Raw genomic sequence first — 25,515 nt, 5'->3', positions numbered from 1 at the left:
TACAAAAGCGCCACAATTTTGAGTATATCGCATCGTAGGTAAAATTAGCAATATTATTGAATCTATATAGGTACTAGAGGGTCCACTATGCAACATCTTTGATAGTCAGCTATTTGACACAGTCAACTGCAAGCTCGGCAGTCAATCTATAGTTAGGAAGGCATAGTAATCTACATCCCAAACTTTCCCCCCTTTGGAACAGAGAGATGCGTACATCCCTCCCAGTCGCACGTATTCTACTCTATTAGCATCATCATCTACACTTAAAGAGAAAAAAGAGAGAAAGACTTTACCTTATACACCTCCGTCCCCCACCAGGAAAACCTCTTCGCCGCTCCACTATAAAAAATAGCAAAAAAGATAACGACTCCTGCGATCGACACAGACGAGTCCAACGCCGCACTCAACACGAAATTGTACTTGTACCACCAACCATGGACGTGTCTGCGCAGGAAATACCCAAATGTGAGACCCACGACGGCCCAGCTACCGTAGTTGGTGCCCGTTGCCGGAGGAAGGTAGTTCAATCCGCCCAGAAAGAGCGGGACGTGAACACGTCGCCATAGGGAACGCGGGTAGCGACGCTGCAGGAGGTAAATAGGGACGGGCAGGACAGCACCGATGATGAAGAAGAATAGGAGAGAGCCATAGCCTACCTGGCTGGTGAAGTAGCGTTGAGGTCCCACGGCGCCCCAGATCAAACTGGTGTTGAAGTGTGTGCGTGAGTACGGACATGAAAATCCGTTCACGGCGTCCGCGGTGCATACACCGTGGATGTGGTTCAGTGCCCAGGTTAGGACTCCCATCGAGCTGAGGGTGCCGGCTATCATGCCGACGCATTGAACGAGGAAGAGGCTGCGAGGGGGGATCTACAGGGGTTAGAGTGAGGAAGAGGTTGTGGGGAACGGATACAAGGTACATACGTGGCTATACTGACAGAGTTTCATGTCTTCTGCGAAGTAGAGTCCCTTGATGGTGGAGGTGTACCCGATGTCGAAGAACCAGATGTTGGCGAGAACTTTGCCCTCGAAGACGAACCCGGCCACGATGCGACAGAAGATATCGATGTTGATCTTCAGGTTTGAGGAGCCGTAGACCAAGGCCAGCTGCGGCAGTCAGTGATCACATTTTGCGAGATATCGAGACAAGGATGAAGAAATTTACCGGACCGAAGAAGATTAAAGCCACGGCCCAAGCTAGTAGAACGCCGTACCATCGGATCTCAGTTTCCCAGTATTCAACGGCGAAGATGGTCATGAACAGTGCAAGAATGCATGTGATTAGATACCACCAACTGGGGACATCTGCCCTGTTCTGCTTATTTCCCGTGGCCTTTCCTTTCCATGAATGGGCGATCAGATTGGGAATGCTGCGCGCTGCAGTGGCGAGGGCGGGGCGCTTCTCGAGCAGAATCCAGACAAGAAGGGAGCTCAAAGTTGCAAAGGATAAACCGAACATATTCAACGCATAGACGATGGGCATGTAGACCGGAGAGTACGCCTTATACCTCTCCAGATCCAGTTTATATCCCGTGGCGGCACTGACAATCTTGGCTACTTTATAGGTCGCCCCGGTATTATCGTAAACTGAACAAAGTATTAGCACACGTCCGAAAAATGCGGGAATCTACTTACCGGACGAGCTCTGGAAGGGCAAATGCCCCGAATTCCAGATATTAGTATAGTAGCAAGCCACCGCTACGACCCAAATCCAAAACGCTAAGGAAACGAAGACATTCAGGATGGCCCAGGAGGGAATAAGAAGAGGCGAGCCGACGTAGGAGATTTGGCTCCCTTTTATTATCAGTGATCGACTCGACAGGACATCTTTTGATAGGATTCTTACAATCTAGAGTCAAGGGCAACAGGCCCATGCCTGTCTTCATTCCAAACAGCTGGTTCACGACCTTGCTTTTTGGATTTATCCAGCAGGGGAAGGTAAAATAACTCAGGGCTGGGAATATAAAATCCGGAAACCAATACCAGCAGAAGGAGATGCAAAAGGCGACGGTGAAGAAGGCATAGCGAGAGATCTTCCACGTGGTGGCGCTATTTATCGAGGTCAACGAGAGATATCAAAAGATGGTATCGAGTGCTTCAAGCTACTTACAATTGCTGCTGCTTGCCTATGTGATGCAGGGTAGCTGCCAGAGAGGTTGTACCCAACACTCCTGGCCAGATGAGCTCACGAGGCTGCACAACCACCGAGCGAAACAAGCCAGAAAGACAAAACCCCGTGAGGAATGTTCCCAATGTGATCAGGATCTTGAATCCCCATCCGGTCTTCAGTCCATAGAACATCTCCTGTTCGGTCAAGACATCAGCGCCGAGCCGAACGTAGATGCTCAGGTTGGACATGATGTAGATCAGGATGTGTTCCTGGGAGAAACATTGAGCTATTGGTCTATATGTTGGGGGGGTATTCAAGGCAAACCTTTTGGTTAAACCTCCCTGGATTCAAATTGAACCTCCATCGCCCTAGCGGAACATCCCAGTTCGGGATGAGCTTCTCCCATAGTCTTCCGAACGGGTAAGCCAGCAGCAGCACCACCGACGAGGAGATCGTGATCGAAGGGACCCGGAGAGTGTACAACGTGTTCAAACCGCTGGCGATCAGACAGAATGCGATTCCCAAAACCCACATTCGCAGCGTGAGCACTGGTTCTGTAGGATCATCTTCCTGGATCCCTATACCGGCTGCCCGCAAGACATCGGATTGTGAGTCTGCCACGATACAGGGGATTGTGGTTAGTCTTGAACATCACCATCGAGTAGAGATCTCACCGTCGTCACTCTTTTCCGAAGAAGGGATATGGGATTCACGGCTTGTGGTTTCAATTACCGGCTTCGAATTGACGCCCATTGTGCCTGCAGTCTGTACTTTACTACTGGAAGGAGACAAACAGGGGGATATCAGATCAGATATACCCCATCAGATAAGATCCTGACCGGCAGGACGATTCCTTCCGAAAACCGCGCTGGCACCGGGATCCGAGTAGTTACATGCTGTGGATCCTGTTCCAAACTTCCTCATCGGCCTCTGTCCGGTCTACTAGCCCTACAAGGCGATAAGCGTCTGCAGCGGAGGATGGACGCGAGAGGAGATTGGCACGAATTGTGTCTGCCTAATTCTAGTCCCTGTTGCCCCTGTCTTTGTATATTAACTCTGCAGCACAGCGTTGTTTGCGAAGCTTGGTTGTTCAGTTTCAGACATAATACGGTGAGAGAAGAATAGGAAACATTCCTTGCCTATGGATGAAAAGCAGGAGCGAATGCATTATAAGGAGAGCTACAATTGTAGACTATTCACGACGGGATTTATCTCGCCAAAACCCGGTACAGCCCGTACGGAGGACTCGAGTCGTATGTGTCCAGGAACGCCAAATGGGTCCTTGCCCCTCTTTGTTGGACCATTGCTTGCTCCCAGTGTCAACTTGGCATTAAACGGGCATAAGGCTAAGCTTCATCTGTGGGTTCTCGGTTCGGAGCCAGAATCGGCGGCGACTATTGGATTTAATGACCAGCTGTGGACCCGACAGGCAGTCAGGATGGAATCGGAAAGACGATCAGAAAGAAGGAATATTAGAACAGAGACAATTATACTCAGTCGATTATCTTATCTGATATTACTTCGACTCCTGGATTGGTTGGAAACATCAGATGTTGAAAATCAAGAAATTGGTTTGCCTTATAGGGCTACGTGGACCCGTCAGGACACGAAGCTTTGCCTCCACTTCTTAGCGGAATCGGTGGTTGGAGAGAGACCGTCGTTCGCTTTCTTTGAGCTCGTATGGCGGTGGGACAAATCGGCTGGATTTCTATGACAAAAAGAATTTACTACAGCCTTGCATTATCCTAGTACCGGACGAGCATGTCCGGAGCAATTCGTTCATATCGTTAATTATCTGAGTGGTAGACCTTATAGCTTACATTTCACTTTTATATTATCTTTTTAAGCCATCCATTGATGGAGCTTTCGCATAGAATTTAATCCTAATATCGGCTCTCTTTTCTATTAAAAGCCTACATCCTTATAAACTTACGTATTCAACAAACCAGGGATTAATTAATCTAATCTATCCCCGCCTTATTAAAATTGCCTCATGGACAACTGTACCAAGTTAATCTCGGCAATAAGCTACTTTAGAAATGCTAGAAATGGCATACAGAATTCTCTTCCGAAGCAACAAATGCTCTAAATTGCTTATTTGTTATGATTCTTGCGCACAGTAAATATCCTCTACTCCCTAAACTAGTTTATAAGTAATTAAATGGTTCCGAGACTAGTCAAGTTTTGTTTGATATTCAAACGACCTACTCTACAATATCTGCTTCGTCCATGAGATCTCAATTCCTGCTGAACAAATATAAAAATTATATGAGCTTGTAGCCTAGTACATGCCACTCCATCCACCGAACTGTATACCACAAATATCACCTGCAGATTAAACAGATCATAAACTCCTCTCATCTTCCTACTTCAATCTCGCACTTTACTACCTATGACCAAAATCACGCGGGGAAAATTTCTCCAAGTGCAGGAATCCCCACGAACGGGAGCGCAGATAATTGACTCTCTGAACAGAAGTAATAATTCAATCTGTTGCTTCTATATCAGATTACGGTCTATATATAATATAGACTTGCTGTAAGTCTAAATAATAATTTTCAGTGAACTTACTTGCAGATCAAATGCTATATTCCAGACAAGTCAGAAAGATAGACGTCATCACCCACATCGTACTCGTCAAATACAAACCCTTCACTACATGGAACGAATTCGAAAAAGCATTTCGAGGCGTTTCTCTCGCTGAAACAGAATTGCGTCAAGACAGATACAGGGCGTCCGTATATGAGGAGCTTGAAAGCAGGTATCTAACCTCCTATTTCTCCCTCTCGTATATGGTTTGAGATCAATCTATGGTTGACATTATTGTTATTATTTTTATCCACTCGTCGGGCAAGAATCAAAGCTGGGAAAACCTCGTAAAGGCCTGACACATGGTTTTATCCTGGAATTTGAAAAAGCGGATCTGGATTACTATCAGACCAAGGATCTGGTGCATTTGGAGTTTTCGAGGAATGTGACACCCCTGATGTATTTTTTTTTTTGCTTTCGTAGATTGACCTCGTCTAATCTTTCCCTCTTGTTTTTTCAGCGAGGATTCAGTAGTGATAGATAATCATCAGCCATATATACCCGAAAACGCAAATTTAACCAGGTAAACAACAGACATCAAAAACGGCATCCTCTTTTGTCCTCCGGCCGAAAAACCCACAATCAGAGCAAAAGCCTTCAACAACAGCTGTCATTGTAGCTCCTGCACTTGGATAGTATAGATCTCCAAACCAGAACATATCCTCTGCCACTGTGAAACGTGTCGAAAACTCGGTGGCGGTCCGTATTCCATAAACCAGATCATCCACAAGGTACGTATTGCATGTCCTACGTCTCACTAGAGCTATGTCCTACAGTGTAACCGCTGAGCTTACTCGACAAGATATAGGGCCAATTGTGTCTCCTCGCCGGATCTCCTGGTTGCTACACGTATACTGGCGCCTCGGGAAACTCGGTCGTTGTTACTTCTGTCCTACCTGTACGTCTCACATTTATCACCACCAGACGGTCATGGAAGAAAGGATCATTGTTCGGACGATTCTCCTTGATGGGGGTCAGAGTATGATGCCTAGCGGGGAGATCTTCGCGGAGGGGAAGTTGTGTGGGTAGATGGATTGCGACAGGTGTTGGAGAATAACACGTAGGAGGGTTATGTGGTTGATTTTTTGTTTTTGCACTAGATGGTAGGTATTCAGGGTTAAATAGAGATAGAAGGTAGACCGATATTGATGTTTGGATATTTCACACCTTGTTTTTCTTCACATCGATTTGCTATCTCACCTTGATATGAGATGGTTAGAATGTGCCAGATCTGATAGTAAGACTGCATTTGCTCATTTTTGAAGGACTGATGGATCACTCACAGAGAGGATAGGTACGGTGTGTCTACAGATTTCAGTAACCATACTATCCAATTTCCATTCAAGCCTGAGGGGTCCAGTCAAGCCTGAGGGGTCCAGTCAAGGTGGAAATGGACCCCTCAGGCTGAGACTGACGGATCCGTAGTCCAAGATCCGTCATTAATCTCCCGATCTTAGCGCGTTTCATCGACTCATGTCACTGAAGACTCAGTGTTGGCCCTTGGCACGAAGGCAGTAGAGGGAGCGGGCGTTTCAGAAAGCGCCATGTCATTTCTGGCCAAGTTTGCATGTTTCAAGTTATCCTGCAGCCTGGGATATTACTATCTTACCTATCCGTAGGGAAGATAGAGTGTTGGGTTGCATCTCTGTCTAGCTGCAGGAGAGGGACGTATGTAATATTGCACTGCCATTGGGTGCCCAGTCTGAATTTTTTTCAGGAGCATGTCATTAAACGGATGTGATGGGATGGATTTCAGGCCTCCAAACGATTAGTTAGTTATGCTAGAGCTTATGTAAGAGAATAGTTCCATTGTTAATGGTACTTAACTGAATATCTGAATATCTGAGTACATTCGAAAACAGATAAATATAGGTGAAACCAACAAAGAATGTTGGGTCATATAACTAATGACCAGGTACATACAACACAAAAGAAATTGCAAGGATAGACTGTAGGTCAACCTCCTGGGGTATTTATGTAAAGACAAAAACTAACAAAAAAAAAAAAGTGAACCATCAAGGTAAGATATATATCTGCATTTCCATGTGATGCAGTGTATTCTCGGTAGTTGCATGCGATAAATGCCAACGTACATTGCAAATAGCGGGAGAACAAACAAATATAATACCCATCCTGTTCCAGACAGGCGGGCTGCGATCATTTGAACTCGAATTGTTGTCAATGTCCTTCTGAATCCTTCATAATCAGTGTTTCCTATACATTGCGAGGAATCTGATTAACTAGACGCAGTTTGTACCGGTCGGGATTCATCCTTCGCCCCCATTCCATCCTGACAAGAACGGATTGAGAGACGGCAGCTATTGTAGTGTCTTCTATTGTTGGAATGGGTTGGAATACAAGGAAAGGTGATCGATACGGCCGGATGAATCGAGTTGGTGAGGAAGTCTGGGTGGGGCAAGGAAATTCCGTCATCGTGGTCACGATTCCGGATGGGGTACTGAACAAGTATTCGACTCCGGAATACAGAGTAAGTGGTTGGTATTCAGCAGAAGCTGGGGTAGAGAAATGATGTTTGTTTTGCGTGCCGGATCCAGCAGATCAATTGATGTAGACCATGACCGCGAACGAGATCAGGCAGAAGCAAAGAGGAATGTAGACCTTCCGATCCATCGCTGGGTTCGGGCGGGTCGAGGGAAGCGAGCGGGAAGATTTGGAACGCGAGGATGATTTCGCTGATTTGTGTACCATATTCTAGAATGAGCAAACTGTATAGATGTCAGGGTGAAAAAGGAGAGTAAGATTGATGAGGGGAGAGAAGGAGGGGATTCAACGTGGCAGCAGATGATCGCCCAACATGGCAGTGTTCCCAACATTTAGTCAATCAATCAATCGTCACACTGCGCCCACGGTTGCAGGGAACACTCGGGGAAAGGTTTCCCCAGCAGCCGATCTCAGCATGGGATTATGTCATTGTCAACAAACAAGAGCAACCACTGAGTGTGTCACGTGGTCGGCCGCACGGGACAAGTTGTTTTGGGCACGATGTCACCCCCACGAGCGTTCGAATCCCATAGGGACCAACTAGCAATATTCGCCTATTCGCCTATCGCCTATCTTCCCCTCTTTTCTTTTAGTCATAGCTGCTCCTCTTGATACTCCAACGTAGTTCACGAACTAGCTGGTTTGTACACCATGGGATTTTTTTTATTAAACAAAGGAAAATGATCTGGGGAATAAACCCTGGGCAAATTTCCTGTCTGGTTACATTGCAGACAGCAGTGTCTTATCCACAATATTAAATTAAATCTTTGTCTCAGATGGATCATGGCAGGCTGCCACGCAATCATGTCTTGTCTTATCTTGTCTTGTTCTCAAAGCAATTGACGGAGGTGATGCAATGTTCCTCCGGATACTCAGATCCGAAAGTCCCAAAAAGAAGATAAGGCAACATATCAAAATTTCTCTCCGTCGAAGGTCCGACTTCTAGTGTAGCTCTAACTCTGGTTCGGGACTTCCCAGGCAGGCGATAGTGGGGGCACCCCATCTGCCACTCATTTTCATTGACTCAATTGTATCCTCCACAATCGATAGTCAAAGAAAGCGCGGTTGTAGTTGACGATTCTATTCTTCGGATTTCTCTTTTGATCATTCGGGATGAGACTTTGTCTCTTGTCTTTTTTTAGCTCTTTGGTTTGGGTTTATTTTTATTCCCATGTTTGTGGGAGAAATCTCTCATTTGAACCATGTACTGGGGCCAATTCTTCCGTGGTTACTCTCTCATTTTTTTTTCCAATTCCAATTGTAGAAAATTCTTGGATCGGACAGTGTACCTACCACCAGAGTCCTTGCTGCTTCTCTGGATACTGATGGCCTCATTTTCATGTAATAGGAACGGTTTTGTTCGCTTGTGCGCTGCTCACCTGACCCACGGGTCCCGTGCAGTCTCGGCCGCACACGTAAACCTTCGCAAATCCGCGATTTTCATCCTCGCAGCCGTCCCGTTATTTTGGCTTTCTCACAGGAAGGAAGTCCCTGCATTATTGTTATGCTGACATGGACAGCCCGCAGACAGCCTATCTTCCTGCAACATTTCTCTGACACGATCAACAGCGGATCGAGTCAAACGATGTGACCTGCACTCATCTGCAATCGCTTAATGGTGGCAGCTACTGCCTTGGCATTGTGACCCTTTGATTTCTTGTCCCTTCGCCCCCTCCATCTCCAACCACCCACAACCCCCCCCTTCTCCCTCCTTGTCAAGGAGGACTAAAACAGAGTAGTACATACAGGCATACTGAAAATAAACGAAAACATGCATTCGTGTGACTGCAACCTAACCATGGTCGGAGTAGACTTTGGCTCCATTTAGGCGGACTTAAACAAACGCATGCGGGCGAAAAAGACACAACAGGCACAAGCTTTTCTGCACTCGGGTTCCGCTGCCAGTCGATGTGGTGCTTCCCCGGCCGCTCAGGTTAAAAAAATGATGGCCACTGGTGGAGACGTAGCTGCATGGCGCGGACAAATCCTCCTATCATCATGGATAGGGACTTCGCCATCTCTGGGTCCGTCCCCAGTTGGGGCTCCACTGGATCGGGGTCGGCTACTCACTTATCCATCCGGTCAGTCAATCATATTGTCTAACCACACCCGGGTTGTGATGACGCTGGCCTCTCAGCGCCCAGTTCCTACCTGGATAAACTCTCCCTGTTGAACCAGGGGAGGACCAACGACTGCGCCGCCAATAATACTAGGTCATTGGGGCTGGAAACTTCCTGCTCCATTTTAATTCACGGCGCAAGTGCTCAGGGGACAATACCTACCCAATATATATTAACTGGACTGACGCCTTCCTTAATTCACCACCTTCTCCCCGTTTCCAAGCAACGAGGTCATCGTTACCTAGGCGGTCGCTCTTTTTTGTGTGCGCCCTCTTTCTGTCTCTTTATCTCGCCATCTTTGTTACTGTTACTATAGAACAAGCCTGGCTATTTATTTAATAGGCCCCCTCTTTTTTTTTCCAGCCTACCTTTTTCCACACTCGTTCTTGTATAGAGCAGTGTTCGTCGGCCTTGTCGACCCCTCATAAATCATAATGTATTTCAAGTATGCAGCGGCGGCACTGACCGCAGTGCTTCCTCTCACCTCTGCACAGACTTTCTCGGACTGCAACCCCATGCAGAGTATGTTCACCCTCCCATCGAGTCGAGCTATTCCTTGTCGGTGGCTAATATCCTCTGTAGAGACCTGCGACCCCGTCAAGGGTCTGGACACCAGTACTTATTCTGTGGATTTCACCACGGGTGGTGATGCCAACTTGGCTAAATGGAAGACCGCTGCCGGAAAGATTAATTTTGGAAATGATGGCGCCGAGTTCACCATCAACAAGAAGGGTGATGCCCCCACTATCGATACCGACTTCAATATCTTCTACGGTAAAGTCGAAGTTGTCATGAAGGCTGCGCCTGGAACGGGCATTGTGAGCAGCATTGTCCTGGAGTCCGATGTCCTGGACGAGATCGACTGGGTATGTCCCTTTCACTTCCCTCCCGATTCTCCTGCATCGTGCAAATGCCGGGCGAGAAGCATCACCAACCTAACTTGGGCGCCAACAGGAAGCACTCGGTGGAGATACCACTCAAATCCAGACCAACTACTTTGGTAAGGGCGATACTTCGTCCTATGACCGTGCCACCTTTGAGGCCGTGGCCACCCCCCAGAATACCTTCCACACTTACACCGTTGACTGGCATGAAAACCAAATGACCTGGGCTATCGACGGCAATGTCGTGCGCACTCTCACCTTTGATCAGGCCAAGGGCGGCACTCGCTATCCCCAGACCCCCATGCGCCTGAGACTTGGCTCCTGGGCTGGTGGAGACCCGGATAACGCCCCGGGTACTATTGAGTGGGCTGGAGGCAAAACTGACTACAATGGTGCTCCCTACACTATGTACGTCAAGTCCGTTAAGATCACCAACTACAACCCCGCCGAGTCCTACACCTACACGAACAAGAATGGCGACTCCGCTAGCATCAAAAAGGGAGGTGCCAAGAGCCCCGACACTTCATCGGCTGGCAGCACCAGCAGCACCAACACTCCTTCTACCACCGAGTCTGCCACTGGCTCTGCGACCACAGGTGCTGCTACCACCACAGGTACTACTCTCACAAAGTCCGGCACCAAGCCTAGCGGCTCTCAAACCGAGACGAGCACTGCCGGTTCTAGCTCGGCCACTGGCACTGGTGGCTCTGGCTCCGGCTCCGGCTCGGCCTCCGGTACTGCTGGCTCTGGCAGCCAACCCACGGGGGGTTCTGGCTCTGGTTCCGGCTCTGGTTCCGGCTCCGGCTCCGGTGGTGCTGCTGGTTCTAGCAGTGCTGGCCTCATTCCCACTGGCAACCCATCGCCTTCCGGCTCTGTCTCCGGTGCCAGCCCTACCCCTAGCTTGCACCTAGGAGCGGCTACTTCTATTGTGGGCTCTCCGATGGTCTTGGCCATCCTGGCTTTGTCGACCATCATGCTGCAGCTGTAAGCGAGTTGACCAAAGTAATGTTTTGGAGGTGGTAGGGGGTTTGGTGACAACTCCGGCTGGACTGTGATGAGGGAGCTCGATTGACTTCGCTCCCCTGGCTTCTTTGTATTGTTAACATTTGTAGTTTTTAGTACATAAAGACATGGCTCAATTTGAGCTGCGGTGGCTCGCATGCGACATCCATTTTGGGTTGTTTTACTCGTGCTGTTCCTTTGGGCCTGTGCTTTGATTACACCGTGCTGGTTTGCGGCGAAGGATGATGGATATGCTATTTATGGGAAAGGATGATCGCCTGCGCGCACGCCTGGATTGATTTGCAACGATAATATTAATTACACTTGAATACCATTCACTCATTGACTCATTCATGTCATTTGCATTCATATCATTCTTGTATGCATCGTAGCGGCTGCTATTTTAAAAACTAAACTGCAATCCCTCTCCCCCCAGCGCTAGGAAAAGGGGTTATCATTTCTGTTCATGTAAGACATTACTCGGCCACAATGGTCGAATCAAAGGGGTTTTCTCCTTTGCAGCGCTTGCAGCCGGTGAGACAGGTTTCGGACCACCTCCGCTACGGCATGATGTTCGCTGGCAGCGACCTGGAAGTGGCTCGTTATTGGGGGATCTGAGCACGGGCGAGCGTTTTCTTGGCGAGCGCGACGCAAAAACCAGGGCAGTTTCTCAGGGAGGATCGACTCGATGAGATTTTGGACCTGATTTGACGGCTGGGACACGGACGCCGACGTGGGTGGGTTCTGTCTCGCGACAATATCCCCGATGGATTGCAAGTGATCTTCGAGCGTGGCGAGGTCACTCGAGAGTGAGTCCGCCTTGGACTGCATGCGTGCCGTCAACTGCTCGAGATAATGTTCCCGCCTGGACATCTGCGTCGAAAGCCGCGCATCACGGACATTGGGGTCGGCGATGGTTTTTACCCCGCCACCGCCGCTGCCGCTGCTGGTAGCGATCAGATTGTCGAGTGCAGAGCGGATGTCAGCCCTGAGCGAGTCGAACTTCTTGGTGGCGGCGCGCGTAGCTTGCCAGCAGCCGTCGAATTCCAGGTCCAATTCGTGTCGCGGGCGACCAGGATGGGCTTGTAGGAGTCCCGTCTGAATGTCTCGTAGGTGTGATTCGCTTTGTTTCAGCGATCCGTTCAGCGGCGCCATCTCATGCAGTGTCGCATTAAGTAGCGTCTCTAGGCGCGTCTGCGACGACAGGACCGAGGTTGACCGTCGTGCGGCGACTTGCTGCTGAACGGGCGATGGGTAAAGGGGGGGATGCAGCTCGCTGGGTATAAATTTGATATCGCTTCTATAGAGCAGAGGGGTTGGTATTGTTGAACTAGTTCTGGCAGCACCAGCATGTGCGAGATGGCTGCGAAGAGAAGGATATTGATTACGCTGCGTATGGCCGGTTCCAGCCATGCCGATCTAGAGGCCGTTCGATCGTCATCGTCTTTTCGATGGGCTCCTCCCCGCCGTGATGTGGTATTATCATTATCATTATCATTATTGTGACCTTGGGATACGTCTGAGGACGATGGCTTGTGTCTGTTGTCTCTCTGGCTCTCACGAGGTAGATGTCGGTGTTTGAGTGTCGATCGTACGTTCGGCGCAACCCAGGAGGCTTCGGAAACTGGAGTCTCGTAGATCGACGGCATGATCAGCTCAGGTCCTGATATGGTTGAGGCGGAGGTGGTCATGTATTCACGTCCGCTTCCGAGATTTTCTTTGTTCTTGTTGCTTTTTTCTTTGTGAAGCTGATCATGACCTAGCGTGTGACACGCGATGTCAGATTTTTGGTCCTCTCCATGTCTGTTTGTAGAAGAAGAGGTTGCTACGACCCAGGAGTCACCCAGGATGACGCTATTAGTCGACATTAGTCTGAGAGTGAGAGAAGAAAGCTAGATGCTAGTTTGTAAACAATGAATTCGGTAGATGGGTAAGAACGCGGGAGTCGAGACACTACCAGTCGGTCCACAACCTGGACGCGAGGGGGACTTCCTAGCTTTATGCTCTGGAAGTCTCGTGCGTCACGTCGATAGAACGAATGTATATACGAATGGATATGAGACTCTTATTCAGTTGATTCTATTCCAACGCGGGGAAGAATCACGGGAATGATCGATCCCAATCGGGCCGATCAGCCTCCGCGTGACGCAGCAAAAATCCCCTGCGCGTGAAGTCTCCCAACCGCATTCATTCATCATGCGTCGACTACATCCACCTCTACGTCAGTCGTCCCTGTTCCGACCGTCCAGCTTTAGCAGAAGTCCGTTTTCGCGACGACAATGGCTGTCATCGACTGCCTCGCGACACTGTTCGTGCTCCGACCCGTCGTCTGAACAACCTGCCTCCCACGACTATCGAGTATTGGGCACGGCACAAGACCTCTTTACCACCTCCCTGTACAGCCCCGGATCCCCTCTATTCCTCCCCAATGGTGCCCATGTCATCAACAAGCTCATCTCGTTCCTACGTACACAATACCTCCAATACGGATTCCGTGAAGTCCTGACCCCAACCATCTACAAGCGTTCCCTGTGGGAGGTCTCGGGCCACTGGCAGAACTACAAAGATGACATGTACGAGGTCCGCGGGCGTGGAGCGACCGGCGAATCTGACGGAGAAACCGGCGAGAACGAATCGTACGGACTGAAACCTATGAATTGTCCCGGCCACTGTCTCCTATTTAAGTCGCAAAATCATTCCTATCGAGAACTCCCCATCCGATACGCCGATTTCAGCCCCCTCCATCGAAACGAGGTCTCAGGTTCTCTGAGCGGGTTGACCCGTGTGCGTCGATTCCACCAGGACGACGGGCACATCTTCTGCCGACCGCAGCAGATCAAAGGAGAGATCGCGTCGGCGCTGGGGTTTGTAGACCTGGTGATGACAACCTTTGGACTGGGTCCGTATCGTCTAGCCCTCTCTACGAGACCGGAGAAGGATTTCATCGGGAGCTTGGACCTGTGGAATAGCGCCGAGGCTCAACTGCGCGAGGCGTTGGAGAACAGCGGGAGAGAGTGGGCCATGAACGAGGGTGACGGAGCATTCTACGGCCCCAAGATCGATATCCAGCTGCAGGACCAGACAGGCAAATACCATCAGCTGTCGACAATTCAGCTGGATATGAATCTGCCCCAGAGGTTTGGACTAGAGTATCAAGTGGCCGAGGGAGAAGAGGACTATAACCCGGCGACTCCAGGACGGGCGACGCCTGTGCTAATCCACCGGGCGAATTTTGGCTCCTTGGAACGGTTCCTCGCGCTGCTGATCGAACAGTATGCCGGGCGATGGCCGTTCTGGCTATCGCCGCGTCAAGGCATTATCCTCACCGTCAACCAGGATGAATCGGTCGTGCGGCTGGCGCACGACGCGGCGGCGAAGATCTCGGGGTTTCGTGTGCTGCAGTATGATCAGAATAGGGATGCGCCGCCGCAGCCGTTGTCCGCCGTCGACTCGACGTTCCTGATCGATGTGGACGCGGGCAGTCAGACGCTAGGGAAGAAGATCCAGCGCGCTAAGCAGATGAAATATAACTTCATTTTCATCCTGGGTCCAAAAGATGTTGCTGAATCTCGCATCACGATGGACTTAACCGGCCAGATGCAGAGCAGCCCGGCTGGGAGTACCCAGAACCTGCACGATGTGATTACCCGCCGATTAGGAGAGCAGGCGCTACAGAAACCCAGGGCGATTCCATTAAAGGTCGATGCCGTGCATGATCTTCTGGTTGAATTGGAGAAGCGGTTTGTATGACACGATTCCATATAATAGAGGGATGAACTTGGAAATGTACTTATTAGAGAAAAACGAATAATCATATGATTGCTAGAAGCATGTGGCATTGATGCTATCATGGCTCGTTCAAATCGTTAATCATTGTCAATTACGAATCTTCATTCACCTCAGTCTTTCTCTACCAGTCAGGATAAGGTCTTCGGCTGCTCCATTACTTGAATACCCAAATGCTGCGGGGTCAATGCTATTCGGCCCGAAGAAGTGGGCGAAGATTCCATGTGGCATTTGCCTGTAGAAACCTCGCTTTGCGATGATATTCACTCCGGGAAATTCTGGGCGGGTATTCGGGGTTCGTGAAGAGGTCTATGGCCCGGCCAGATGTAGATGACGCTGGCACTGGTTGTACGTCGCTATGGGTCCGCTGCTTTTCCAGCAGTCGTACAGGGGTCGGTAGAGAGGTACACAGTGGCGATGTGATATTGATATACATACAAATATGGATTTCTAATGATACATTTCCCTTGGATTATTGTAGGGCATGGAGGACAATGTGTGCCTAATTCTTACAAGAGTAAACAGACACGTGATTATCAGATGACAGGACCACGCTTTTCCCCTTTCGTTCATAGTCTGCCTAAGGTGGAATTCCTTACAAGTTGGTGGCGGAGAAGGACTCTCTCAGACCACCAACTCAGCGGTAGTTATCGAGTCTATTTAATATCCAGAGTTTCCTCATGGCCACCCTCAGCGCTGTGTTGTTGATTGATCTGGTACACTGCAGGTGAAGCCTCTCTGGAATGGGCGACCCCAAACAGGGCCATTTCTGTGCCACTGATGCACGAAACGACAGCAATCAGAACCCCGTCAATGGTATCCCTGGAGGACTAGGTCAAATTTGCGCCTCCTACGATCTAGGCGGCGGCGTCAGCCTGGGTGATTCATTCGTCATACATTCTATCGCTGCCTTCTCCCCAGGCCGGAGCCATAGGGATGACGCGACCCTTGATGCTGAACTCGCAGCAGCAGCTTTAACAGTCACAGAAGTACTACCAGTATGTATCACTATGGAAAATGTGTCCACCGGGACTTTTTCATCACTACCATACCCGTCACATAACGTCCTCGACAAATCAAGAAAAACTCATCCCCTTGACAACCCACCATGGTTCTTAGTCAACGCAGTAGCGTCACGAAAACATTGCGTTCTAGGCCAGAATAGCATCGTGGAATCACTGCTTATGGTTCTTCGTCAACCATGGTGTGTGCTTGAGATCTGCTGCTGCGAGACACATATCATCACCGCTGTTTATAAATTTGTAACGACTGCCGATAAGGCTTACACTGGGATTTACACTGTCGCTATCAGACTATTGTCTTATGAAATGATGAAAAGGTCTGCGGCGGGTAGTTCTAAAGGCCTTGGGCACGCAATTTTCTGGCCGCATAAATCCTGGGATTATTGGCTGGCGCACAATACTACTCTGGCTAATATCAGGACGCTTTACACAAACCTCTTTTTCCATGGGCGCCAATCTCGTAACCCATTTTGGTTATGCCTGGTTGTTGTTTGCGCTATGTTTCTGGATGCTTCCTTCTCTGACCTGGCGAGGTGTTTGTATGACGATGCGCAATATCATACCGCGTTGGCAAACCGTCGATGGAAAACATCATCTTATATACTACCCCACGATGCCTGCAATTCAGCAACTGCTCCCGGGGGTGAATGCCGGACTGCCGTTAAAATTGACGAACTTGCTTATTCGAACACGAGACTTAGAAGATCCCTGAGCGACAGTAATTTACACCGCAGGACTAACGGCCCGAACGAATCATTCAACTGGCCAAACTCTACTGCCTCGAGCAATTCCTCATCTTACTACCATCGTCTGGTTCTACTTCACGTACGGATTCTGAAGAATATGAGAGAGACGTTTGTATGATTTTAGGAATGACTTCTAGAGTACCCCAATAATAATATTATAACCTGCACACCTTAAGCATTATGAGCCTCCAAGCTGGATTCGCCCTCCTTTCCCGAATCCAAGGAGTATTTGAGAGCCCTTTCTATCTCCTTTTCTATTCTCGATGCCAAAGCGAGCTGCTTTTGGTCCGCCGGGGCTTCCTTGTCCCGTTCTTCCACTTGTCGGATAAACACTGCTAATTTCTTGCGCAATTGTTGATTGCGTGTACCCACGTCCACCATGGAATCCTCCCATTCTTCTTGCATGTTACCGATATCCTTCAGTGCTTCCTGCATGTATTGGAACACATCCATTGGTGGGAGAAGCTCCAGATTAATCCAGTCGATCCCCTTCAGTCGACAGGGGCGTCTGCTCTCTAGCGTCGCTCGGATAATGGCTTCAGTTCTTGTTTTACTCCCGGTGATTATACTCATATGAATGTTGCCTTTGGCTTTCACTTGCAGGGTACGTGAGACCCGAGTGGCCAAAATCTCAGCCAGAGAAGAGTAGACAAGAACTCCAAGGAAGCCTAGCTGCATATAACTCTGCATATTCACCATACACGCCAAGGAGCAAAATGCGGACAACGTGCCTGTGGTAATCCAAAACCAATGCAGGCAATTCTGCCATAATGTCCCTTCATATTTCCATTTCGATCGAGCCCATTTTTCAAGCTGATCCTGTTGGCCCTTGAAGATGACGGTTCCACCTACTTTCCGTTCGTGGATGGCATATCTCATGCGTCCATCCTCCTTGATATCCGGCCGATCTTTCTCGACCATCCTGTTGAACGAGATGAGCACGGTCCCTATCCAATGGCACCAGTACAGAAAGAACAAGGTTGTCGCCCACATATCGGCCACTAAAACTCCTATCACCAATCCGGCTATCATCATGAGTCCATTTAACAGCCCAATGAGGTCCAATGTCAGTGTTCCGATCCACCAACGTACTGAGCCTATGGTATCCTTGACTCTTCGTTTTCTAATATTCATGTCCTCGTAAATCTGACCCACATAAACCACTGCAAAGTCGTTATCCGGGTTTTTTGATGCTTTAAACGAGATGATGGTGTTCAGCCAAAAATTACTCGAGTCCAGCGGCAGTTCGCGAAACACGGAACCCGAGATATCCGAGCGGATAGACAGCAAAGTAGAGACTTTCGTGCACATGGAAACTGCCGGAGGGTTTGATTTCACTTCCTCTGTGAGATGCTCGACGAGCATTTTCAGCGGTGCCAGGGTACCTCCGATCATCATGGTATGTGGCCATGTGAAGACCCCGTAGTCGTACTGGGTGTAAAGCATGGCGGCACTGTTATCAGCCCGGGGGTTATGGAGGACCGCGGCGACACCGAGTGGGTCGAAGGTCACCTCGGTATCTTCTTTGAGGCTTGCTTCGGGGTCAGTGGACGAGAGGGGAAGCTTGGATCGGGCTTCGACTACCGTGGTAAGGGCTGCCACGCCCAGTGTGCGCATGGCGGACTTGAAAGGAGACATGGGCAGTGTCTCTATCTTTCGTAGTTTGGGTCAACACCCACGTGTCTGTAGAAGATATGATCCGTATAAAGCTTGATTTTATTCGATATCTTATTCCTATGTTGTTCCACGAACCCACCGTACAGTGAATGCCCTTATAAGCACTCCCACTACTTGTTGCTAATGGTGTGTGCTTTTAGTTCAGCATACTGACAAGATAGTCAACATTCAACCAAGTTAAAAAAGCGTACGCGTGGCCCTACGTAGCCAGCATGATTCCCTGAAACATTGTCAAATACGCCGGTGGATAGAGGAACGCAGAGATCAGAAAACAATCGAACATGCCAGAGATAATCATAAGGAAAGAAGGTAAGTCATCCTCAGGGTTCTTTTCCCAAGATTTATTTTTCTCCCTTTGCTTTTTCTGCATTATCTGCGTCAGCCGCAGCTCTCGTCCTGAGAGGGGCCGAGAGGATGACACGCCAACACCATGGCGCTGATCCTTGCGAGACGGGATCTAGCTCCATGCAGACTATCTGTCGAGTTCTCGTGAATATGGAGTATTGTATGGATTATTCACAATTGATCCCCAACCTCTTAATTTCTCCGCTCACTCCATAGAATGCCCTGAAAGTGAACTGTAGGCTAGCGAGTCAGTGCAGTAAATACTTGTATAGAATCCCTGACGGCTTCTGCATATTTCCACTCTTTTAAGTAGACGGTAGAGGAATGATCTCCATACGTGGCCGGGTGAAATACCAGGACGAGTAATATATAAAGGACGATACTTCTGTTTCGTGGTGAAGAAACATAAGCTAGTTTGACTTGATTCATATTGGTATAAAAGGTGCTATAGGTGGACATACAAATTTAATCCAATTTGTATCGCTTTCAGCCTCTTGACGTCAAATTTTCGAGGAACAACACTGCCGTCTGGCTGTGCTTCCCCGCAGTGACATCGCGAGAGGATTGTTCATATAGAGCCCCAGGTGCTTGACACAATCCACGTAGTATGTTAAGCCAATAAAGCAGTATGAAGAGAATCAGGAGATGTAGCAGATGTATGGGAGAAGAGCCACCCATATAGCCATGCAGAGCAAGCCAATTCAGTACTATAAAAGTATGTCAATAAAATCAGACATAATTACCTGAACAGAGCTCACGTGGACGGACTGCCATCCGACCTCTTTGTATAGATGGTCGCCGATAAATGATGGAAAGTCGGAAAAATATTTATCAGCTCAGGATAATGAAATTAACTTTGACTGTTAAATTATTAATTCTAAATTAACTAGGCTGTGGCCTATGCTGATCACGGCACTTGCGCCATATAGTTATGATAAGTAATGGTCCGATCTCACCCTAGAGCATCTGGCTATTATTCGACTAAGCTTAATAGCAGCCAGTTATTATTTATTAAGTAATAATCCCGGCATTTTTGCCACCGTCACGGGACTCGCCCCTTATTCATCCGACATGCGCCTGTTGATTCGCCCATCGTTTAACTTGCCTCAAAACTATTCTCCTGCATTTGGCTCGAGTTTGAGTTCTTGGTCCGGGCCTTTCTTTGGGCTCTTGTCTGCGATCCAAAATATGGAAAAAAAAAAAAAAAAAAAAAGAGAGAGAGAGAGAGAGAGTGAAGAGCTAGACAAGAGCTTCCGAACCTCTTCTCTCTTGAGGCCCCACGATTCTCCCACCCGAATTCCTTCTGGGAAAAAGTGTTCCCCTCCTCCAATTGCGTTTTACTGGTCTGGCCCACCAGTGCATTGCTCTTTCTTCGCCCCCCTCACGCCCCTCCCCTGTCTTCTTCTTTACCTTTCCTGTGTCAATGTGAATTCATCTCATGGCGGGTGTCGTCGTTTTTGTTCGGCCCTTCTCCGTCCTCGTGGATCCTGCCCCCTTTCAAGTTCATGGTAGTATCCAATTCTTCTGACATGGCTGAGGTGCCAACGAAGACGCCTCTGCCTCGGAAAAGCGCGTTCTCGTGCGAGGCTTGTCGTAAGCGCAAGGTGGGTTTCTTCCTTCATTCGGATGGATTCCGAGCTTACTCCAGCAAGGGATCTCCTTCGCTAAAATGCTTGTCTACTAATCTCATGTTAATGATTAGGTCAAATGTAACGGTGTCAGCCCGTCATGTTCACGATGTGCTGCGCGCGGAGAAGTATGCGTCTATAGCTTGTGAGTCTAATTTGAATCCCTCCCCTCCATAAGCCTCTCCTGCAGGTTGCGGATGCTCCCGCCTTGCAGCCCTTTGTCGATCACTAGTTCTGACGACCCGATATTAGAGCACCAACGTTATCGTATACTAAACAGCTGGAGGCTCGAGTAGCTCAGCTGGAAGATGCCCTTATAAAACTACGGGGTCAACCGACCCCCTTCGAGGCAGAGGTGCGGAAAGGAAGCTCTCCTGTGTCCACAGGGGAGAGCAGTGCAAGTCCCAGACTACGGACACGGGTAAAGGAGGAAGATGAAAACACTGGGGATCTTGCCAGGGATTTTGAGGGTTTGAACGTTGAACATGACGGCCGTGTATCCTTCCATGGACCGACTAGCTTGTTTCAGCTTCCAAGTGGCGCTCTGAATGAAGCCTCAAACACCTCTCAGCTTGGCATGCAACAAGATGCCCGAAAGGAGAGGCTCATCAATAATGCTTGGCGAGAGAGGGCTTTTGAACAGATGGCCTCGATGCCGGTAAGTTTGAGATTCGATGATTTCATGATTTGAAATAGTGTTCTTATCTTTATCCCACCTGCAGGAGCCATTTCAATATCTTCTTGATTCCCACTGGTGTTGGATCCAGCCACTCTTCAACTTTGTCTATCGGCCTACGTTTACTCGTTTGTATCCCCTCCCCCACCTCGGCCCTGCAATTGCTTCGAGAGGTGTGCTGACTAGAAATTAGGCGATATGAAGGTCAATGGCCCTTACTATTCCGAGGCTCTGCTAAATGCTATTCTCTCTCATTCGGTACGGTGGTGTAAGACGGAACCCAAGATTGGTCCAACCTTGGACTCTTTTGATGGCGGCGCGCAGTTTTCACATCGTGCCGTGTATGGTCTATACGACTCGCTGAAGGCCGGTCATGTTGGAATCCCGACCATTCAGACGCTACTTCTCCTGAGTGCCCAGGAGTGTGGCCGTGGAAACCGATCCCAAGCCTGGCTATATAGTGGAATGGCTTTTCGAATGCTGGATGATCTAGGAATATCGATCGACAGCCGTAAGTATTCCGATTCTGCCCACCTGAGCGACGAGGACATCGAGGTCCGGAACAGGCTTTTCTGGAGCTGCTATTTCTGGGATAAAGTCGTCTCACTCTACTTTGGTCGATCTCCCGTAATGCAGCAGTCGCGCGTCAGCCCTCCGAGGACCATACTGGACGATACTGCAGAGATTGAGATCTGGGCCCCTCACGGGGTTGTGTTCCCAGACAATGCCCATTACCCTCCGACCCAGGCGCATTCTACGTCCTGTTTTATGCGCATGTGTGGCTTGGCAGAGGTTCTTAATGAAATTCTGATTCACATCTATGACCCTATCCGGCAGGTTTCGGAGGCGGAGTTTTATGGTTGTGTTCAGGATCAAGCAAGAAATTTGGTCGAGTGGTGGGAGGAATTGCCGGACTACCTGAAACTGGTGCCTACCGAGCTTCCTCCTTACTCCCCTCCTAGCCATATAGTAATCTTGAAGTATGTGCCGTCCCGTAGTTATACTATCTTGATCCAGTTTGTACTCACCATTTCTGTCTTCTCTGCAGTTGCTTATATCACACAATTAATATCTTACTGCACCGCCCGATCCTCTGCTCGAAAACAACCCGGGAATCCTACGACAAAAGCCATCTGGTTCAATGCATTACATCTGCGACGTCTATCCTATCCCTCTTCGACCTCTACCGCCGCACTTTCGGAGATAGCCATGTTGTCCTCTCCCTTGCCTACAGTGTTTACACTGCAGCTTCTATTTTCCTACTTGAAATCCAAGCCCTGAAATATGCCGCTCCGGGGACTCTCGACAAACTCAAGTTTTGCATCTTCGCCCTGGAACGGGTTAAAGTTTCCAATCCTGGTATGTATATCGTGCAATTCTGGTTCCATTTCCATTGCGAGAGCGTCTGCTAATCAGCCTTCACTTGTCTCTAGTTATCACCACAGCTCTAAGTCTTATCTACCAAGAACTTCAAAAGCTGCAAATCGACATCCACATCTTCATTCCTCCCACGCAGCATGACCATTCTCAACCTCAACATCGGCTTTCTCACCCGTCATCGCGTCACAACGACACCCCGTCCTCCCAACAGGGACAGCAACAGCAGCCAATGAACCTCCATACTACTTCGCGCCATGTTTCCCCTCTACAGCTGCAGCCTACAGATCCTTCCATCGGACCGTCCATTCCAACCGCAGGCGTTAGCTCCGCAAATATGGTCCCTGGGTATACTTTCCAACAGTTCACCACAGACTTCGACCTTTCACAATCCAGCGTTCCACCAATGGCTGCAACGCATGTTCTAGGTGGAATGCCGAATGCAGTGATGACTCTTGATGACCCAGGCGCGTACGATATCACGCCCGAAGTTTTTGAAGCGTTCTCGTACGCGGAACCTATCACGACCAATATGACGCCGGCGTTTGGTTCTCGGTTAGGATAGATTAGGTGTGTTGTAGAAAATAAATAATTTAAAAGTTAAAAGAACTTCAGGACGGAATCTGCTTTATAATTACTCAATTTCTGTCATGTATGGGTGGAAACGCTAATTAGCTTAGATATAAACCATGTAACCTCTTTCAACCGTAGCAAATCGCAGATAGGTTATGTATCGAACATATGACATAAAACAGGTATATATAATAGAGTTATTTATCCCCTCTTTTAAGCCCTTATCTATGAATTATGTACCTTGTACACATGATGGTGTAAGACATTTATGAAAAAAAAAAAAAAAAAATAAGGGGAACACCGCGAATATTAAGACTGCCAAGCTGATTTCGGAGTCTCTAAGTCAGGCTGAGTACTAGTCGAGTGAGTAGCGTTGGAATGAGATGACGGATAAGGGGAATAGTCCGGCCTGAGCCGTGCTTTCCAACGGAGATACCACGGGCCTTCAAAGAGCTCTCCCATACGCTCGATGGGCACACCCTTCGTCTCAGGCATCCAGATGCCCAGGATGACGAGACCCAGGAAACAAATGACGGCCCAGAAAAGATAGGCACCCCAGACATTAAAGGAGACAAACATGTTGGGTGTGACGCGGACCACGGCAAACTGGAAAAACCAATGCAGCGACATGCTGAGGGCATAGTTGATATTGCGAATGCGCGTGGGGAAGATCTCCGTCCCGTAGAGGTACGGCATGGTGCATAGGCCGATGGACCAGCCCACGGCGTAGATGAAAACAGAGGCAATGGCTGCATCCGAGGCGGATCTATTGTGGCTTGAACCGGGCTGCAGACCCATGTAGATACCCATGTAGATATGAGCTGCGAGCTGTAATGTGAGGCCGGAGAGGGTGCAGCGACGTCGGCCGAAGTAATCAATCAGACCCCACGTGAAGGCCATGGTGAAGACCAACTTGACAATACCGTATGCGCCCGAGGAGATAAGCGAAGTGGAGTTCCCCGTCACACCGGCATACTGGAAAATAGTGGAAATGTAAAAGGTGATGCCGTTGCCGCCAGTCCACTGCCCAATGGTCTGCATGGCCATTAGGAGCCAGAATCTCTGGCGATAATTGGGGTTAATCTGCGTCTCTTTGAAGGCCGACCAGTAGGAAACGGAAGCCAGGTCCGCGGCCTTGGTGCGCACCTGCTCATTAATGATTGCGAATTCCTCTTTGATGGCGGGATCGTTGATATCTTTACCGCGGAGACGAGCCAAGACAGAACGACCCTCCTCGTGTCGTTGTTTCGAGGCTAGGTATCTGGGTGTTTCAGGTAGAATAAAGGACGTAAAAAATGCGATGCCCACGGGGATCAGGGGAATGGCCTGCACCAGTCGATATTGAGTTCGAGTGGGAGCCATGTGCAAGCTTGCGCCATAGTTGATAAAGAATCCTATGAAAGAAGGCAGCCTAATTAGTTCTCTACTAGTCATGCAGGGTGTGGAGAAGCTAAATCATCATCAGGTGAGATTGGGGTAATACCTAGGGCCAAAATAGCTAACAGAATCACCATATACACGCTAACTACTAGACCCCTGGTCTTCGCGGGTGCTAGTCAAGCAATGTCAGCAAATGGATTGTGATGTGTCCACGTTAGGCTACTGTACCGATCTCCGATAAATACAACGGCGTAACCACTGTCAGGGCTCCGGCCCCTAGTCCGCTCCAGATCCTTGCAAAGAGCAACAATCCATAGATCCCAGAGGAGAACACCTGGATGAACATGCCGCTTGCCCATACCACGCAGGACAATCTCCAGGAGTGCAGGCGACCCAGACGATCGTTCAAGTATAGGGCAAACAAGGCGCCAAAGGCCGCTCCCAGAACATTGAAGGAGGTGATGTTGGCCTTGCGGTTGGCCAGGCCAGACTTATCATGAGTCCAGTTGGATTCGACGAGGTTGAAGTCGGCAGCGAACGAGGGTAGTTTCACACTGGCACTATAGCCACCTTCGTCATAACCTGCAGGGGAACACGAGGCTTGTCAGTGATCTGATAGATAACGGGATGGTATTGACTCGAGGGGATCACATTCTCTTCTTACCTTTGGGGATGCTGCCACATGCAATGATGAAGATTACCATCGCATAGTAAGGATTCGTGGTCCACTGTGACCAGTCCCATTTCGGTCCTCTGAGCATGATGCAAAAGGGAAGGAGGAGTGCGGAGAGGTAATCTCCGCACAGTATCTAAAATAGAACAAAATCTGGGGAAGCTGACCTCCGATCGTGAACGACGACAACAATGGCAGGGGTGAGATGCCTAGGAATCCCGCGATGGAGAAAAGTTGTTAAAGCGAGCGAGGGGGCGTGACCTGGGGCTCGGTCAACTTCCGTTATTTTTGCTCTTTTTTTTTTTTTTTTTTTTTGGGTTCAACAAACCCTCGCATGTCGCCACCTGCTAACCTGTGGTCTCCTATCTCCTCATGCTGCAGAACATCGTATCAGGCTTATCGCATTGCATTTGATTGCTGGGCCAT

The 25,515-nt window shown here is 49.0% G+C and overlaps 9 protein-coding genes across 9 annotated transcripts; 4 read left to right on the top strand and 5 right to left on the bottom strand.

The window, feature by feature from the left end:
• Window positions 1–109: 109 nt before the first annotated feature.
• Window positions 110–2,862, bottom strand: ATNIH1004_000352 (uncharacterized protein; the record flags this gene model as incomplete). The annotated part of the gene is made up of 10 exons (XM_033565073.1): window positions 110–146; window positions 215–236; window positions 434–869; window positions 924–1,106; window positions 1,165–1,586; window positions 1,635–1,793; window positions 1,846–2,048; window positions 2,110–2,378; window positions 2,434–2,723; window positions 2,784–2,862. The coding sequence occupies 10 exons, from the start codon at window positions 2,860–2,862 to the stop codon at window positions 110–112; spliced, it is 2,100 nt and encodes a 699-aa protein (XP_033430830.1).
• Window positions 2,863–9,754: 6,892 nt separating this feature from the next.
• Window positions 9,755–11,192, top strand: CRF1 (glycoside hydrolase family 16 protein; the record flags this gene model as incomplete). The annotated part of the gene is made up of 3 exons (XM_033565072.1): window positions 9,755–9,842; window positions 9,903–10,186; window positions 10,275–11,192. 3 exons carry the CDS (start codon window positions 9,755–9,757, stop codon window positions 11,190–11,192), a joined length of 1,290 nt encoding a protein of 429 aa, XP_033430829.1.
• Window positions 11,193–11,704: 512 nt separating this feature from the next.
• Window positions 11,705–12,619, bottom strand: ATNIH1004_000350 (uncharacterized protein; the record flags this gene model as incomplete). The annotated part of the gene is made up of 1 exon (XM_033565071.1): window positions 11,705–12,619. The coding sequence occupies one exon, from the start codon at window positions 12,617–12,619 to the stop codon at window positions 11,705–11,707; it is 915 nt and encodes a 304-aa protein (XP_033430828.1).
• Window positions 12,620–13,402: 783 nt separating this feature from the next.
• Window positions 13,403–14,956, top strand: MRPL39_1 (threonine--tRNA ligase MST1; the record flags this gene model as incomplete). The annotated part of the gene is made up of 1 exon (XM_033565070.1): window positions 13,403–14,956. One exon carries the CDS (start codon window positions 13,403–13,405, stop codon window positions 14,954–14,956), a length of 1,554 nt encoding a protein of 517 aa, XP_033430827.1.
• Window positions 14,957–15,735: 779 nt separating this feature from the next.
• On the top strand, window positions 15,736–16,878 carry ATNIH1004_000348 (uncharacterized protein; the record flags this gene model as incomplete). The annotated part of the gene is made up of 1 exon (XM_033565069.1): window positions 15,736–16,878. One exon carries the CDS (start codon window positions 15,736–15,738, stop codon window positions 16,876–16,878), a length of 1,143 nt encoding a protein of 380 aa, XP_033430826.1.
• Window positions 16,879–16,931: 53 nt separating this feature from the next.
• On the bottom strand, window positions 16,932–18,377 carry ATNIH1004_000347 (uncharacterized protein; the record flags this gene model as incomplete). The annotated part of the gene is made up of 1 exon (XM_033565068.1): window positions 16,932–18,377. The coding sequence occupies one exon, from the start codon at window positions 18,375–18,377 to the stop codon at window positions 16,932–16,934; it is 1,446 nt and encodes a 481-aa protein (XP_033430825.1).
• A 1,934-nt stretch (window positions 18,378–20,311) lies between these two features.
• ATNIH1004_000346 (putative C6 transcription factor) lies at window positions 20,312–23,028 on the top strand (the record flags this gene model as incomplete). Its single annotated transcript, XM_033565067.1, has 7 exons — window positions 20,312–20,386; window positions 20,485–20,555; window positions 20,663–21,068; window positions 21,133–21,214; window positions 21,280–22,066; window positions 22,135–22,445; window positions 22,520–23,028. The coding sequence occupies 7 exons, from the start codon at window positions 20,312–20,314 to the stop codon at window positions 23,026–23,028; spliced, it is 2,241 nt and encodes a 746-aa protein (XP_033430824.1).
• A 317-nt stretch (window positions 23,029–23,345) lies between these two features.
• ATNIH1004_000345 (putative MFS quinate transporter) lies at window positions 23,346–24,398 on the bottom strand (the record flags this gene model as incomplete). Its single annotated transcript, XM_033565066.1, has 1 exon — window positions 23,346–24,398. One exon carries the CDS (start codon window positions 24,396–24,398, stop codon window positions 23,346–23,348), a length of 1,053 nt encoding a protein of 350 aa, XP_033430823.1.
• A 232-nt stretch (window positions 24,399–24,630) lies between these two features.
• On the bottom strand, window positions 24,631–25,177 carry ATNIH1004_000344 (uncharacterized protein; the record flags this gene model as incomplete). The annotated part of the gene is made up of 2 exons (XM_033565065.1): window positions 24,631–24,998; window positions 25,081–25,177. 2 exons carry the CDS (start codon window positions 25,175–25,177, stop codon window positions 24,631–24,633), a joined length of 465 nt encoding a protein of 154 aa, XP_033430822.1.
• Between the last annotated feature and the right edge of the window lie 338 nt (window positions 25,178–25,515).

The sequence above is a fragment of the Aspergillus tanneri genome (genome assembly GCF_003426965.1).
Source record: "Aspergillus tanneri strain NIH1004 chromosome Unknown AapTan_2_pilon_pilon_pilon, whole genome shotgun sequence".
NCBI classification, from domain to species: domain Eukaryota; kingdom Fungi; phylum Ascomycota; class Eurotiomycetes; order Eurotiales; family Aspergillaceae; genus Aspergillus; species Aspergillus tanneri.
The sequence above is the reverse complement of the archived record's forward strand: the minus strand, read 5'-3'. Positions and strand labels throughout refer to the sequence as shown.